Source organism: Eretmochelys imbricata, chromosome 13 (genome assembly GCF_965152235.1).
Source record: "Eretmochelys imbricata isolate rEreImb1 chromosome 13, rEreImb1.hap1, whole genome shotgun sequence".
NCBI classification, from domain to species: domain Eukaryota; kingdom Metazoa; phylum Chordata; order Testudines; family Cheloniidae; genus Eretmochelys; species Eretmochelys imbricata.
The window spans coordinates 5,320,779-5,336,716 of NC_135584.1; the positions used below are offsets into that span (position 1 = coordinate 5,320,779).

At 45.4% G+C, this 15,938-nt stretch overlaps 1 protein-coding gene across 1 annotated transcript in view; it reads left to right on the forward strand.

Annotated features, from left to right (window-relative positions):
• The first annotated feature begins 3,616 nt into the window (after positions 1–3,616).
• The window catches only part of OPRL1 (opioid related nociceptin receptor 1), a 32,660-nt gene continuing 20,338 nt past the window's right edge, over positions 3,617–15,938 (forward strand). Inside the window, exon 1 of the mRNA XM_077832043.1 lies at positions 3,617–3,840. Within this exon, the coding sequence (XP_077688169.1) occupies positions 3,617–3,840 (224 nt within the window). The remainder of the gene's footprint in view (positions 3,841–15,938) is intronic.

The following is a 15,938-nucleotide window of genomic DNA, read 5'->3' on the forward strand; positions in this document are numbered from 1 at the left end:
CAGAATCCAGTTTTCCTGACTCAATCCGGTGGCCTATTCACTGGACCTCATCATCTCTCTAATCTAGATCCACCATTAGTATCTTTCACAGAGGACAAAGTTTTTTGTTGCCTGTTGACATTCCCTACAGCAGTAACACTGATCCCATTGGTGTGTAACTAGAAATATGCCAAATGTTGGCACTGACCTTCAGGCCTGTTCAAACTGGGCCTTTGGTTTGAGGCTTGGTGTGCTTGTGAACTTCAGCCCCCAGCTCAGTGAAAGTAGGCTGAGGATGTTCACGGAGCAGGAAAGGTGACAAATACCCCCTGTCTGAGAGCTGACCTCCTTGCCACACTGCCTCCCAGGCTCCCCAGCTAGTCCTAGGAGACCTGGTGAGAGCTAAAGCCCGGATCCTGCGACCCATTTTGGGTGGATAGATCTCTGCACTTGTGGGGAGACCCACTGATTTCATTAGGGTTCCATGTGGGTGGAAGGGTCTATTCACATGGAACAACTTGCAGAATTGGGGCCAAAGGTAGAAGGAAAGGTGTCCTTTTGGATTATTATGGGAGACAGGGTGGGTATGCAGGATGAAGGGGCCAGGCGAATGGGGACGGGGGGTTCCTTGATAGATTCAAGTTACTTTAACTCAAGCCTTCAAACGAATCTACAAAGAATCATTTGCTCCCAACTTCAGGCAACCAACTGCATGGTGGAGATCACACAACCCCCTTTACTCAGCCCCCTGAATAGCCTCCAGTCTCAGTTCAAAAATCAAAGCAACTGCGACAAACCAAACAGCTTTAACACACTGTATTTGGTGCATAAATTAACATAAAATGAATATCCGACGACTTAAAAGCATTAATCAGATTGGGAGCCAGCAGAAAAGAGCCGAGCAGAATTCATAAGTGTTCTTCTCTGAACCTCCTGCCTCCAGTCGCGCTTCCTGCTTCCTTGCACTGATAGATCGCTGTCCTTCCTGCAGGTTTGGAAAATCAATCCATTAACAATTAAAGTAATGGCTAGCCCATTACTTATCTCACACATTTTTTAATGCACTGACCAAGAAAATGTGATGAAAACATGCCCAGATGTGTCCCACTCTGTTTTGAGCCCACCCCTTTTGATGTCTGCTGCTGAGTCCAGAGACCAGGGAGTCTAGGAGTTGCTATTAAGCCCTAAATCATTATTATTTATATTCTAGTATCCTTTGAGGCCCCAGGAGATCAGAGCCCCATAGCACAGGGGACTGTAAAGGCACAGTGAGAGACAACACCTACGTCAAACATCATACACAAGACAAACAAAGGATGGGAGGGGAAGGCAACTGACCAAGGTCAGTAGCAAAATCCTGCTCCTTATGCGAGTGCCCATACCACCCTGCTGTCCCTGGTTTAGGATCAAAGTAAAACTAAGGGCCCATCCCACAAGATCCTAATCCTGCCCATAGATCTGAGTGGCAAACCCCTGCAGCTTGCCCAACTCCAGCTGCGGTATCTCCCACTGAAGTCAGGTTGTAAGATGGTGCTCTCAGTTGTTGTGCAGCGTTGAAATGCCAAATTTACAAGCATCTGCTGACCACTTGCTCTTAATGCTTTGGTTGTTTTCAAAAGGACAGTGTTCTCCTGGGGCCAGATTTTTTAGAGGGTACTTTTGCGCATTTTGGGGGTTGCCTGAGGCAACCCCAGCTGGCCACTCATGTGCACATGTGCAACCAGGTGCTATTGTTAATCTGGTCCCAGACATTCTGGCCTGTGTTACAAAAACCTGAACTGGAATCAAAACAATTTTAAAAAAAATCCACAAACCAAACAACAGCAACAAAAAACCCCAGGACACTGTACTTCCCCCTTGTTATGCTGCTTCCGGTTCTCGGGCACTAGCAGAGGGCATAATATTTGAATCGCAAGGAAACACTGCAGGGGAATGTTAATTTGTTAAAAAGAAAAAATAACCCAGTTTCCATTTGAATTTTAAAAAAGAACCATGGGGACATTTCCATTGGTCTGATCATAGAATCATAGAATCATAGAATATCAGGGTTGGAAGGGACCCCTGAAGGTCATCTAGTCCAACCCCCTGCTCGAAGCAGGACCAATTCCCAGTTAAATCATCCCAGCCAGGGCTTTGTCAAGCCTGACCTTAAAAACTTCCAAGGAAGGAGATTCCACCACCTCCGTAGGCAACGCATTCCAGTGTTTCACCACCCTCTTATTGAAAAAGTTTTTCCTAATATCCAATCTGATACTTTGTATAAGCCTTTTTCTTGGGCCCACTTTGGTCTCCCGCTCTCCCCTCAATGTCTGGTAGATTTTTCGGCCCATCTCAAACTCTGTTGTATTTCTTTAAGGTGGCCATCCCTAGAAGAGCACCTCGTGTGGCTTTGTCTGGCGCTGAGCTCCAGCTCTGGTCTGCGGTTCGCTGGCAGAGAGATGCATTGACACTCTGCAAAGGGAGGGGTAAGGAGGGTGGATTGCAGTGCAGTGGCAGCGTGACTGGCCAACAGGAGACTGCTTCCCCCAAGTTTGCTTCGCTCTGCAACTGGTAGAGAGGTGATGTAAGCAGAGCTTAGCCGGACCCACTAGAAGGCTTTCAGACTGGGGTGGACAGTTATACATGGGAATGAAGGGGGAGGAAAAAAGCCCCTCAGGTGTTTTACACATTGGGAGAAATCACAGCCCAACTGAGCTAGGCTGGAACTGCAAGCCAGTCCCTCTGCACCGGGAGACCTAGAACTGCAGACGGCCCTGGAGCAGCTTTGGTTAGCAGATCCGCTCTGCTCCGCTCACACTTCTCCTCACCTCCCCGAGTTTAGAAACGTGTGCATGGGTGTGAGATTTTCCCCTGTCGAAATATCTTCCTTCTCTGTGAGCACCACATTCAAACGCCTGCTAAAGCAGCAGCAGCATCTCACAATCAGGGAGACTGAAGGCTGGGAGAGCTCTCCTGCATTTGCTTTGTTTTTCTTTTGTCATCCGGATTTAATTGATGGACCAGAGCACTGCTGAAGCCAAAGGGGGGGAAGATCTAGTTTCCTAACCGAAGGGAAAGGAAGCGTGTGCATTGAGGTAAGGCGCAAGCATGCTTATTTAACTTTACCTAGTCCAAGATTCCAGCTGAATTATTTCTGTTACGCTAGGGCTGCATGCAAGGGCAGCTTGGGGCTCCCATAGCAATGAACGGAGACGACAGACAGCAGCTGACAATGGGCATTGCAAACAACGATGTATTTTCTGTATGTCGTTTCACCTGCCAGAATACAGAGGTGTTCATCTAGCCAGTTCTGCAGCAAAAAAACAGGCAGGGCAAGACAGATGCTGTGTGTGTGTGTGTATGCATGCAAAGGGACTGGTGCTACAGTAGATAGGGACATACAGTACCCCCAAATGAGTGCAGTGTTTTTGTGTGTTGTTGATACATTTGTGTGTGTGACACAGAACCATACATAAGATGACGGTGCCTGTCTTGCAGAAGCAGGGCTCCGCTTGCTTGACCATATCTATTTCCCGAAGGGTTTGCCCCTGGTGTATGGTTATTTCTGCTCTAGACATTTATTGATTGTTATTAATCCCATTTTCATTATTGGTCTGTTGGTGCCCCAGGTCTTTGCCACAGGCTGGATAGGTTCAGGATGGATCCTCTCTTTCCTGCTCATATTTTGGAAGACCCTGATCTGAGGAAACTGCTGAACGACTCCTCAATCCTGAACCTGAGCTTCCCCAGTAACTGGTTTAACAACGGCACAGGGGACAGCTTCCTGCCACTGGGCATCAAGATCACCATCGTGGTCGTCTACTCCATCGTGTGCATAGTGGGGCTGGTGGGCAACTGCTCGGTCATGTATGTTATTGTCAGGTAGGCAATGCACACATCTCACCAACCCCCCTCCCCTCGCTATTCTTCCTGAGAGTGGGGAGTGAGCAGAGGGCAGTGGGGTAACTTTAGACTGCAAGTGGAAGTGAACTGATGCCCTGGGTGATAGAGACCATGTTTGAAACTCTTGCACTTCTCCAAGTTCTTTCCTTTGCATTTTAGCTAAGGAGTCCCCCCCACCCCCAATGGTTTCTCAGGGATGATGAAGGTTTTCAGCCACAGTTCATATTAAACAACCCTCTGGTGCCTCCTAAAGGAAGCAGAGTTAACCCAGAGAACAGAACAGAGAGGTAAAATATATTTCAAAAGGTGGACTCTGCAAATTGTGTAAGGCGCTGCACTGGCTGTCAGCAGGCAGAGCAAGGATTTGGAAATAGTCAGCTGGCAGTCTGTGAAGTCCCTGGGGGACCACGGGCGCCCCCGTTTCACACCACAGCTCCTGTGCCATGTTAGGGTTTGGATTTAGACTGGAGAGGGAGTCTAATCCCTTCCTTTGGTTCTATGCAAAAGGGAAATGAATTGCTTGGGTGGCCTCATATCTCTGTAGGGTACAAATCCTAAAGTTCCGAGTGTCACTATTTTTAAAAACGCCATAGAAATAGTATGCAACACAATGTTCCCGAGATGAGGGCAGCATCTCTAACTGCAGATGAACGTCCGGCTCTAGATAAATTGAATGGATTTTCTACAGCAGAAAGACTTTTGTGTGTGTGTGTGGGGGGAGAGCAATGAGCAGATGTTGTCCCCACCAGGGTCCATCTCCCAGTGTTTAGTGACATGTTTCTGGTCTTTAATATTTAATGTATCAATGGTTTTGATGATTCTGTATGTAGAGAAACTCAAAGGAGTAAAAACTCTCATTTTCTTCCATGATTTAAACCACCTCAACCCATGAATCCAGAGCAAATCATTTCCTGTAAAGTAAAATAAAAATTTGCATCAAGATGGGGCATCCCCTCTGTTGATAAAACCAATGTGTCACTTTTGACTCAGGTCACTGCTTATTTAGGGCTGGACTGTGACCCCCTTTCTATTGAGAATGGAGTCACTCGGGTGAGTAACTGCTCACTAATGTGAGGGTGTTCACAGTCTGGCCTTGAATTTGGAGCTCTAAATGCTGGAGTTATTTTATACTGGTCTGAGCACATCAGGATGGAAAATGTTTATTGAAATAAAATAAAGGGTTACATGATTATATTTTCTTTATTCTGGGCCTGATGCTGCATCTCTCATTCATGCTCAGAAGCCCTTACTCTTGTGAGTAATCCCAATGGGACTACTGTGAGTAAGTGCTGCTCAGCAGGAGGAAGGGTCGCAGAACCTGGCCCAAAATATCACAGCCATTCAGATGAGTCCGGACCTTTGAGAACAGGGCAAAGGCTTGCTTTTTCTGAGCAGGCAGCCTTTCAGTGCTCTTATGGCAGGGAAGTTGGTGGATGGAAGGAGGAGATCATGACAGGAGGGGCTGACCCTGGAGCGTGTGGAGACATGGAGGCCATGGTGCAGCGGCTGCACCATGTTTACTTGGTCTGTTGCGAGGGGATCAGTGTTCAGCTAATCTTTGCCTTTCTGATCCATTTATGTTGTTGTTAGTATTATTATTCAGTACCATCTGTTTAGCACCAGAGTTAGGCATGATGCTTTTTGATAGCCAATCAGGCAAGGCCTTCTGCATCCCTCCCCATTCTCCTCGTGCAAGCCCCAGGATCAAGAAGTCTCTGCGTTTTCAGGAGCATAGGATTGCTCCCACAGTGCCCCTCCTGGGCCTAATCCACTCCAATTGGTACAGGGAGGAGATAGGGCTAGGGCTGTGATCCCTTTTCCTTTCCACCCTGACTGGGTGCGGAGAGGGGCATAGACTGTAGCATGCCAAGAGCAGTCCCTGCACTGGAAAGGGCTGTGCCTCCTGGGGCTTCCCCGGGGGTTGTTCGGCTGCACAGCTCGTCCAGTGCAGGCTGGGGCCTTCATTGCATGACCTGTCTGCAAACGAAGACCTGCATCCACTGACATATTAAGTACTGCGCATGACTGAGCGGAGGGTGCCGGGAGAGGAACTGTCGGGTGACAGAAATGGGAATGGGGACAAGTTTTGGGAGAGCTTCTGAAGTTAGAATGAAGAGAACCCTGTAACTCTCGGACCGTCATTTCAAAATGGGGCACACGGGTGTTCTCCCCCCCCAGTGCACTCATCTGTTGCCTCTGCAGAGGGCCTGCATGTAGTCCAGTTGGGGTTGCAGAGGCCCCAAGTGGTCTGGCTCAGAAGAGGAGCATGGGGGTGGGGCAAGCCAGGGCCATTAAATGTGTCCTAATGTGCTCGGGGCTGCAGCCAATATTCCAGTCTAAAAGCAGCGACCGAAGGCAGCCTGCAGGTTGCGGGGAGTGGTTTCTGTCCCATGGAGTTCCCCCCACAAAGTCAGACTGTTGATGAAATTTGGTCTCAGTAACATTCAGAAGGAGACGCACCCACAGAACTGCATGGTGTGCAAATGGATACAGTCATTTCACATAACTCCGCACTCTGGCTCACAGCAGGAGCAAATGGAAGTAGGCGATTTGATGCTTGTTTACTGCGCTGTGGCTGTGATATTGTGCAGCTGGCCACATTTTGCCTGCACTGCTGAGTAACTGGAGAGGGGTCCCCCACAGGTTCTGTGCCACGCCTTGGCTAACACTACCATGCACTTACTTCCTCAGCCAAGCTAAGTGCTGGATCGAAATGGCTGCACAGGTGATTTGTTTATGATCTGGTTTTCTAGGCCCTTGAAAGCTGTACTCCTTCCCTGCTGAAATGGATCCCTTCCCCACCACCCCCGCATAAGAACTGCCTAGGAAGTTCAAACCCTTCTCCCAGTGAAAAATATGTGTAGGAATGTTTTATGAGTCCAGATATTCCTGCTATACCGGGAGACGGGCCTGGACCCCTGCCCTGGATCTGAACAGCCCTGAACTCTAGGGAGCTGGAGAAGGGGTTTCAAAATCCACATCCAAAGAGCCCCAATTCTGATAAATGGCCAGTCCCAAACCCCAGATCTTAACACCCCTGCAGTTTAAAGGTTCAGAATCCAGATGCAGCATTCTGGGGTCCTTCAGGGAAACCTGCGCTCCAATAGGGGTGAGAAGGGTCTGTGCAGGGCACAGGAGGAGTGAACTGGCTAAACTGGTTGGCGAAGGGACACATGTCGTGCTCCCACGAAAAAGTACATGGGAGGCTTTTATACCTAGATCCCTTCAGCTCAGGCACCCTACTGACTCAGGTTGCGCTAAAGCTGGATGAAAAGTTTCCATAAAAGCATTTTTTCAGTGAAAAGTGGGGTTTTAGATTAAATAAAAAAATGTCACAGAAAATGTTTGCTTTACTTGATCATTTATCTTTGTGTGTGTGTGTGTGTGTGTGTGTAAAACTAAAAACGTTTCCGGTTTTGGTCCAAAAAATTCAGCTTTTGGCATCTGAAAATTGAAAATACTTTGGCTTCTAGGTTTTTGAAAAAAAAATACAGCTGAAATTTTCAGTGGAATCCCTCCAATTTCACCCATTTTTCTGACCAGCTCCAATTTGTACCACATAAATGACCTCTTCCAGGGCATCTTCACTCTTGCAATTAAAAAAAAAAGTATATTTCAATGACCCTTTCTTTTAGGGTGATTAAAAACAAACAACCCCATCCCCCCCAGTATTGTGAGCTGTGATTTGTCTGTAGAGTTCCTAGCACAGTGGATCTCCGATCTGTGGTTGGGGTTTGTAGGTGTTACAGTGATGGAAATAATAAGACTGAGTATCAAAAATTTCAGTGGAAAGGTCTCCTGTCCTGTCAGACATGGATGTCGCCGCACTCCTCTTCCATTAAGAAGCTTGTGTTTAACTGAAGCAAAGTGCCATCTCATATTTGTGTCTTGGGAAATGTGAGCAAATGATGCTAATTCTCTCTGCTTGCTAATAGAGCAATTCATGCCTAATGTAAACTGAAATGTATGAAAATTTGGGGGGAAACAACCCATTCTAGTTTCGACCGTCACATAAAGGAAAAGGAGAAGGCAGAGGAGATTGTGCTAGTCCTGGTCAGCACCATCCCTGTGCCCTGGCAGGTAATAAATATATATTGGCTGGATTGGAAGGAGTGTTACGAGGACAACCAGGAACATCATTCATTCATTCATCTCTCACAGGCAGTGTAGGCAGAAGAACATCAGCCTGAAACATAAACATGCTTGGCCAAATTTTCAAAATGGCGGCCACCATTTTGCTCCTGAAGTTCGCTATGTGGATCCAAGATTGCAGATGCAAATTTTTCAGAGGCAAAGTGCACCTACAAAAAGACAGGCGAGCCTCAGCATGATGCATTTAAAAAAGCACGCTTATGTTTTCCCTGTTTAGGGGGTGTGGAAAAACAGAGGCAGGATATTTTGACCAATAGTGACCCTTCCATCTTCACTGAATACAAGACCATGAACACTAGAAAAGGGAGCCGTAGCCCAAATCTCCCCAGAGGTCCATGGAATAGTTTCATGGAATTTTCATGGCTTGCCCGCGTTTGTGTTTTCATAGATATTTGCGTCTGGCTAGTGGGTGATGATGTTTGTTCTGAGGAGGTAGCATGTAAGTAAATGTAAGTCTGAAAATAGTGTATATACACACTGTATATATTGCATCCTTAACCCCTCCCTGAGGATTGACTTTAACTCAAAAAATAGTGATACAAACCTCAGTTTCCTCCCTAAGCTTGATTATTCCTAGGGTTTCCTTACAGCTCCCTTTCTGCCCTCAACCCCTGCTTCCCGCTGTCTCTAGAAATGCTCCAACCTCACTTATATCCTAGTTGGATATGTCTCAGCACTATGAATCAGCCGTAAGTACCCAACATCTTTGTACAGGGTTCAAGCACTAGGCATGAGAGTGACTGGAAGCAGCTCTGCATCCCTATGAAGACTCTCAAATCTGCCACTTTCCTGCAGTCTCATTCATACCCACTAAACAGGCAGACAATTGCACCAAATAAACAATTTCTGCCACCTGTGATGTTTACAGGGTGTTTGTTCTTGAAGCTGTTTATTTCTCATACTTCCATGCCTTCGTACTAAACTGATATACGGTTTGCTGCACTGTCACCTCTGACAAGAGCTTTCAAATGGAACACATCTTTAACTCCCTCGCACTCACTCTTTCTAGGTACAGCAGCCACTCAAGATTGCTTCATGATCTGCTGACACTAAACTTCCAGCAAGGCCAATAACAACTTTGTGCACAAACACTGTCCCTTACTGAGACTTGCAAAGAACATCTTAGCCAAAGTTGCAGAGATTTTTGCTTATGTTAGGAGAGCAACAGGGAGAATTTAAATGTGATCATGATTTGTGGCTATGTAACCTATCTATTTCACAAGGTCTTAGCCATGAATCATAACAAAGACTCACAGAACATAGAAATGAGCAATACATCAATGAGTCCATCTCCCTGCTCATCCAGGATTGTTCTTTACAATCCAATGTTTTCCTTGGTTTAGTTTTAAATGTTCCAAGAGATGGAGCTTCTAGCTCTTCCCTCATGAGATTTTCCCACAGCATTATGTATATCTCCCTTCTCTGAAATTTTCTGCTGTATCTTTTAAGCAACATTCTTCCCTCTTCCTTTGAAATTTTCTTCTACCTTCCCAACTAGACAGATGCAAACTTGGCCATTCTTTGCTGAGATTTTCCTATATTATCATCTGGTTTTCCAAGGAATGACCCTGACAAGGTTTCTTGAATAGTGTGTGTGTTGTGGAAAACCATAAATCAGTCTGCACATTTGCCTGCAATGCTGCTGTCTCCAATTTATCCTTTTCATTTGACATCTACTGGTATTCCAGGATCCTGTTTTTAAACTAATAATAATGGATAGTGTCCAGTAGAAGAATGCTTCCTTGTCCAGTGGGTAAATAAAACTGCTTCTATCGTGTCTGGTCACGAATCTATCCCACTTTCTCAGGCCTTATCATGTCTCTTTGGTTTTTCAACAAGCACCTTAGCCAGTAGTGTTAGACAGAAGGAAAGTTTTGCAGTACATTTGCTTGCTCAGCTGGTCAGACAAAGAAGGCCACTCAGGTCAACACCAGGGATGAACTCGGCTTAGCATTTACAAACTCTGGAAGCTGGCCATTTGTCTGTAAAGAGTTATGGTGACAAATTAGCTTACAGCAAAAGGCAAGCAGAGGTTTGGCTCTGTACCATTTCCTAAGATAGCTAATGGCTGTGATGACACAAGAAAAGTGATTCACCTTGGGACAGAAGAGAATGTCAATGCTTATTAGCTTCAGGACTTGACTCTTGTCTTTAATAGGTTGAAATTCGGGTGCTTGCTAGTGGAGCCGGGATTCAGCTTTTGATAACCTTTGTGTGAGCCCCCACTCACAGTCTTTCTGTTTATGGAGAACAGAAAGGCAGATAAGAGCCCAGTCAGTTATAACAATATATTTTGCCCAATCTCTACTCTTTTGCAGAAGCAAGCTCTTTGTTCCAGTGCTCACGTTCAAGCTGGCACAGCCAAATTTTATGAGATTATTCTGCTTGCATTTCTCCTTGCAATTTTGAGTGACTGAAGCTTCTCTGCTCTATCTTGTAATGCACACAAGTGTTTCCCTGTATGAACATTGTGGGTGACATGTTTACAGCGAAGGAACGTTGAGCTGCACAGGGACAGCAGAATCATCCAGCAATGTCTAAATAAGGCCAACAAGAACCAGCAACTCATCCACAAGAAGCTCATAGACGGTGATGGCCTAGCTGGCAAGAGATCATGCATGAAAAGGCATGACCTGAATCTTGGTCTCTGCTTATTGATGTCCCTCAGATAAGGCCATGGGAAAGAACACTAAGGCAGATAAAAAGTCAAATGTATAGCCCAAGTGATGAGAGAACCTGTTTGCACATGGCTCCCCTTTTCTGGTCACAGTCCACCCAATAGCTATTCCTGTGGAGAAACACCCAGGAAAGTAATAGGAACAGCCTCTCATACTTTCTGTCCACCTGTTCTTACCTCAAATCTGGCGAATAACACTGATATGCAGGCATTGTCAAACCACTGACAGCTTGAAATATGATCACCTTATCTTGAGTTGTGTGGGGATCACATGGGATAAGAAGAGTGGGGTTTGTATCCTCACAATGACTCACATTGAGTCACACACCAATGCCCATTTTCAGTGCAATGCTTAGCCCTTAACATAGCACTTTTCACCCCTGTATATGAAAGTGCTTTACAAGAAGAGGAATAAATATCATTAGCTACATATAGGGGAAACTGAGGCACCGGCAGGTGAAGTGACTTGCCCAGGGTCACACAGGAAGTCTGTGGCAGAGCTGGGAATAGAACCCCGATGTCCTGCCTCTCAATTTGATAATTGTGCTACTGGATCCAAGGGGCTACTTGGTCTTAAAGGTGCATAGTAGACTTTTGTAAATCATGTGGTACCTGAGAAATAATATATACCAGGGAGTTAGCCAAAAACCCCCTGTCACTCCACATCTCCCATGAAAGGAACCCAGATCCACTGTATCACGAGCCAGAGAATACTTCTTGCCCATTATTCAGTTATTAGTGGAACACAGAGACTCTAATGCTCACATTTCAGCAATGTTAAGGCTACAGGGTGGTTTGCTGTTTATCTCTTTAGGGGAGACGAGGATGAATTTCCTGAGATACAGAAGGAAGATTCTAAACCTTCTTGGTGTTTCCGAAATGACCTGGAGCCATTTAAAAAAAATCCCAAAGCTTCCTCTGGGTTTTACTTTCCGTCATATGGCTCACCCTACATCTCTCTTATATTTGGAGTGACTGAAAAGGTGAAGTGATTAATTTGTTGGTATTGTAATCATATGACTGTCCAATCCACCTCTACTGCTGAGCTGTACTAATTGGAGAAGACTGAAAAGGGCTCTCCATAGGAGTTCTATTTCCTTTACAGCAAAGGGCTATTGGTTTAAGTTGGCTGCCTCTTGCTGCTTCATATTACTGACCATTGTTTGAGTTTCCTGCAAATTCAGATAATTTCTCCCCCACCTCCAGCCCCTCTGTCTCCTTGGTGCCTTTAAGGTGTTACTTATGCATGTGTTTCCCCTGCAGTTTCCAATGAATTTGAAGCAGGTAGTTGGGCAGCAGCAGAAGGAAAGGGTTATCTGAGAAGGGAAAAGTCGGCACATTAAACTTGCCTGAATTCTTCTATTTCCCAGTAGTTTGATTAAAGGGAAAAAAACAAAAAAAAACAAAAACCCAGTTTCTAATGATGCTTCCAAAGCAAGAAGATTCAGAAACAACACCCAGCCTCTGTGACCTCCTATTGCCTGTTACTCCCAGACACCCAGTTGTGTGTGTAACCCACTGGTGAGTGCATGTTATGAATCCCCCTATGTGCCAGGCCAGAGGCTATGAGCTGTAACTGTTGTAGCTCTGGAGGTCCCAAGGTCACTCCCCCATGTTTTGGCCAAGAGGGTGACCATCACATGTGCCTATTTAATCGCGGGGCTTTAGGCACAAGTACCTGTGCAATTTTTTACTCCCACAACTCCAGGAATATTCAGATGGGTTAGGACTTGTCGCCCGGAACGTTGATCTCCTTACAGGGCTCTTTTCTTTCTATGCAGCTCCTATTTCATGCACGCCCTCTGAGTAAAGACATTTGACTGAACTCCTTGAATTCTTCCACCAGTTTGCTCATACTTGTTCTTCCCCAGCCCTCAAGTCTGCTACCTGGTCTCTAATTCTCTTCCTTCTATGGTGAATTGGACTCCTTTGCAGCCTAGTTAACTCAATAGCGCGTTCATGGCCTTTCAGTTCTACTTACTTATTAATGGTGTCTCAAGGGCAGATTTTAAAAAGTATTTAGGCACCTAAAAATACCTGTAGGCATTGACTTTTACCTACAGCTTTAGATACCTAAACACCTTTAAAAATCTGGCCCTCAGTCCCTAATGCATGAATCAAGATCAGAGGCCCGTTGTGAGAAATTATAATATTTCAGTTACGTGTCGTCTTACAAGAAGGCTCCCTAATGGGAATGGTTTAACAAGCTATCCTTCACGGAGTATAAAGTAACACAAATCCAGTGGACAGGAATGAACCCTTTGAGACCTTCTGTCTCTGTGTCCTTTGCTTTCCTTTTCCCTTGGTGCAGTTTGGATAGAAATTAAATTAATATTGAGTGGTCTGTAGTGTGTGGAGTAATCAAAAGTTATTATACCATAAAGAGTGCAGAAGAACAAGAAATACAAATGACACAAATGGATAGAAAATGAAGTCTTTTGGTTATTACTGTGGTACAATGGCAAAGGAAACTTGATTTTTCCAAGATCAAGGCTGAAATATGCATGCTTGCAACTCACAGCTTGCATGTGCACATACCTATATGACTAACATTCCCCTCTAGTGGATGGCCCATGGAGAGTATAATAGCCCACCACTGCTACCAGCTGATGGATTTACTTCTTTAGCTCAAGTGGTAGATGCCTGTGCTTTTGGAGCTGAAAGGTTCTGTCCCTGTTGGTATTGCATGTTTGGTGGGTTGTCACGCATGCAAATCCTGGCCGCACACTGTCTTTGGGATGTACGTGAGCACAAGTCAGTTGCACACAAGTGCATGCGTGCTGTTAAAAATCAGTGCCTAATGTATGCCAGCAGCTGCTTTCAATGTCAAGAATGTTACAGGCTGAGTAGGATTTTCAAAAGCACTGTAGGACTTGCAATCTCACATCAAAACCCAAACATGGTTAAAAATCCAGACTAAAAACACCGAAATGACAAACTTTGGTGAGGTTTCTAAGTACTGTTTAATTGGAACTAAGTCCACAGCACTTTTCAGGTCAAGTGGCAAGAAGTTCCAGAGGCCAAAGGCAGAGGTGTCAAGTTCAAGATGGAAGTGGAATCCTAGTAAATGTACCAGGAGGAAAGTAGATTGCTACAGAATATTTTCAAACAGCCATACTCCTTAAACCAAAGCAGTGTGGCTCATAATGTGCCACATGGCTGGTTATGCATCTGTCTACGCTTCTGAAAGGGCCTGGTTGCCAGGCCTGTGGATTAAAGTGCTCTGCTCATCCACAGAGCAGGCATGGCACAGGTAAGAGCAATGAAATTGTCCTGTGCACTGGCCTAGTAACGTATTTCAGTCCTGTCCCCAAGAGATGGACAGAGGGAAGAGTCAATTGCCAGGTCTTCATGGCACATTCAGTCCTTTGTCTATCTTCTGAAGCTAATAGTAAAGAAGACACTTGTGCAGGAGTGGTGCTTGTTTGCATTCTTCTATGGAGAGTCTGCTGGCTCATTAACCCTTGTTAGTAGATTGCAAGCAGCTAGGTAATTAATTGGGTCTTGTTTGACTATAAAGTTGGCAGTTTCTGTTGCGACATCTGGCTGCTTAGTCCAGGATGGTTAAGCCTCTGTGTGGGATCCATACACCCATTGGGAACAGAGTGCTGTTGAACTGCCATGCAGGCCTGAATAGGATGGAAATCTGGGGGACAGGATAGTCATGTGATAGTAGTAGCCAGGATAAGACAAAGGAGATTGGAGTGATTGTAACACCTACAGAGGAACCTCTCTCCTTACTGTTGCTGGTCAGGTATTTGCATAGGTCATTCTCAAAAGACTACAATTTCTTGCTGAACATGTATATCCATAGAGTCAGTGCTGGTAGATCAACTATCCTCATGCTCTTCACACTAGGGCAACTGCAAGAAAAGTGTCAAGAACAAGGAAAACCTCTCTACATGGCTTTCATGGAACTTAGTACAACTTTTGACCTCGTCATCAGAAAGGACCTTTGCCAATTGCTAGATAGACTTGCTTGCCACCCAATTACCCTCAGTCTGATTTAATTCTTCCATGAAGGCTATAGTCCAGTATGATGGTGACAGCTTAAAAATCCACAGTGATGTCAAACAGGGATGTGTTTTGGTACATTCTTCTCTCTGCTGCTCCATCATGCTTTTTCATTTTGCACCGAGGTTGCACATCTCCAGACAAGAGCAGATGGAAAACACTTCAACACCGCACATCTCAGACCACAAAGCAAAGTCAAATTCCTGCTGCTAAGAGAACTTCTTTTCGTTGCTGGTGCAGTGCTCATGGCATGCAGTAAAGAGGACCTCCAGCAACTTGCAATAGCTCCGCGCTAGCTTGTGATGAGTTTGGACTAACCAACACTCTAAAGAAGACAATGGTTATGGCACAAGTTGTGTTGATGGTGCTAGAAGTTGTGCACAGGTAATGCGACATGGGATCAATTGTATTGGATGATTTATCTCTAGATGATAAGCTTAATTCTTGCATCAGAAAGGCAGCCACCACATACGGTCAACTGACCAAACACATGGGAGAGAATAGGAAACTAACATTGAACATGAAGATATTGGTCTACCATATGTGTGTTCTAAACATGCCACGGTTGTTCAGGTGGTGAAGCCTGGACTGCCTACGGCAGGTACAAAGGAAGGCTAAACACCCTGCACACCCACTGTCTTTGCCATATTCTAAATGTCAAGTAAGAAATCAATGTTCCTGACGCTGAAATACTTGAGAAAGAAAAATTGCCATGTCTGATCACTGATCTCAAAGACCTCTCCGTTGGTGTGACCATTTGCAACGGATAGACAATTCTAAAGGATCTCCTGTATTGTGGATGCTTCAAGGCCACTGGGCCAGCCAAGGCTCAAGTTCAAGGACATTTGCAAGAAGGACTTGTTGAAAATTTTCAACATCAGCATGGCAAGCTGGACAGATGTAGCTAGCAACAGGCTGCACTGCAGGGCTGGGCTGCACCAGAGTGGTTGAGAGAGAGGAAAGCAAAGCGAGTGAAGAGGAAAGAGCAGTAGGCTTCAAGCACTATTAGTGCACTGGTTTAATCTGTTAGCCCTGTGCCTTGTGTCTACATTACCTGTTGCTCGGGAATTGAGCATTTTACCCATGTATGGCTGCAGCGTGACATTTAGTACCTGAATGGCTTTGGCACGTAAACCATTGTCTCTGAGACAGACAGCTGCCATATAGTAACAACCAGTAATAGCAGGGATGAAACCAGAGTTAGTGACATGGGACAATGATAATGCTGATGGCA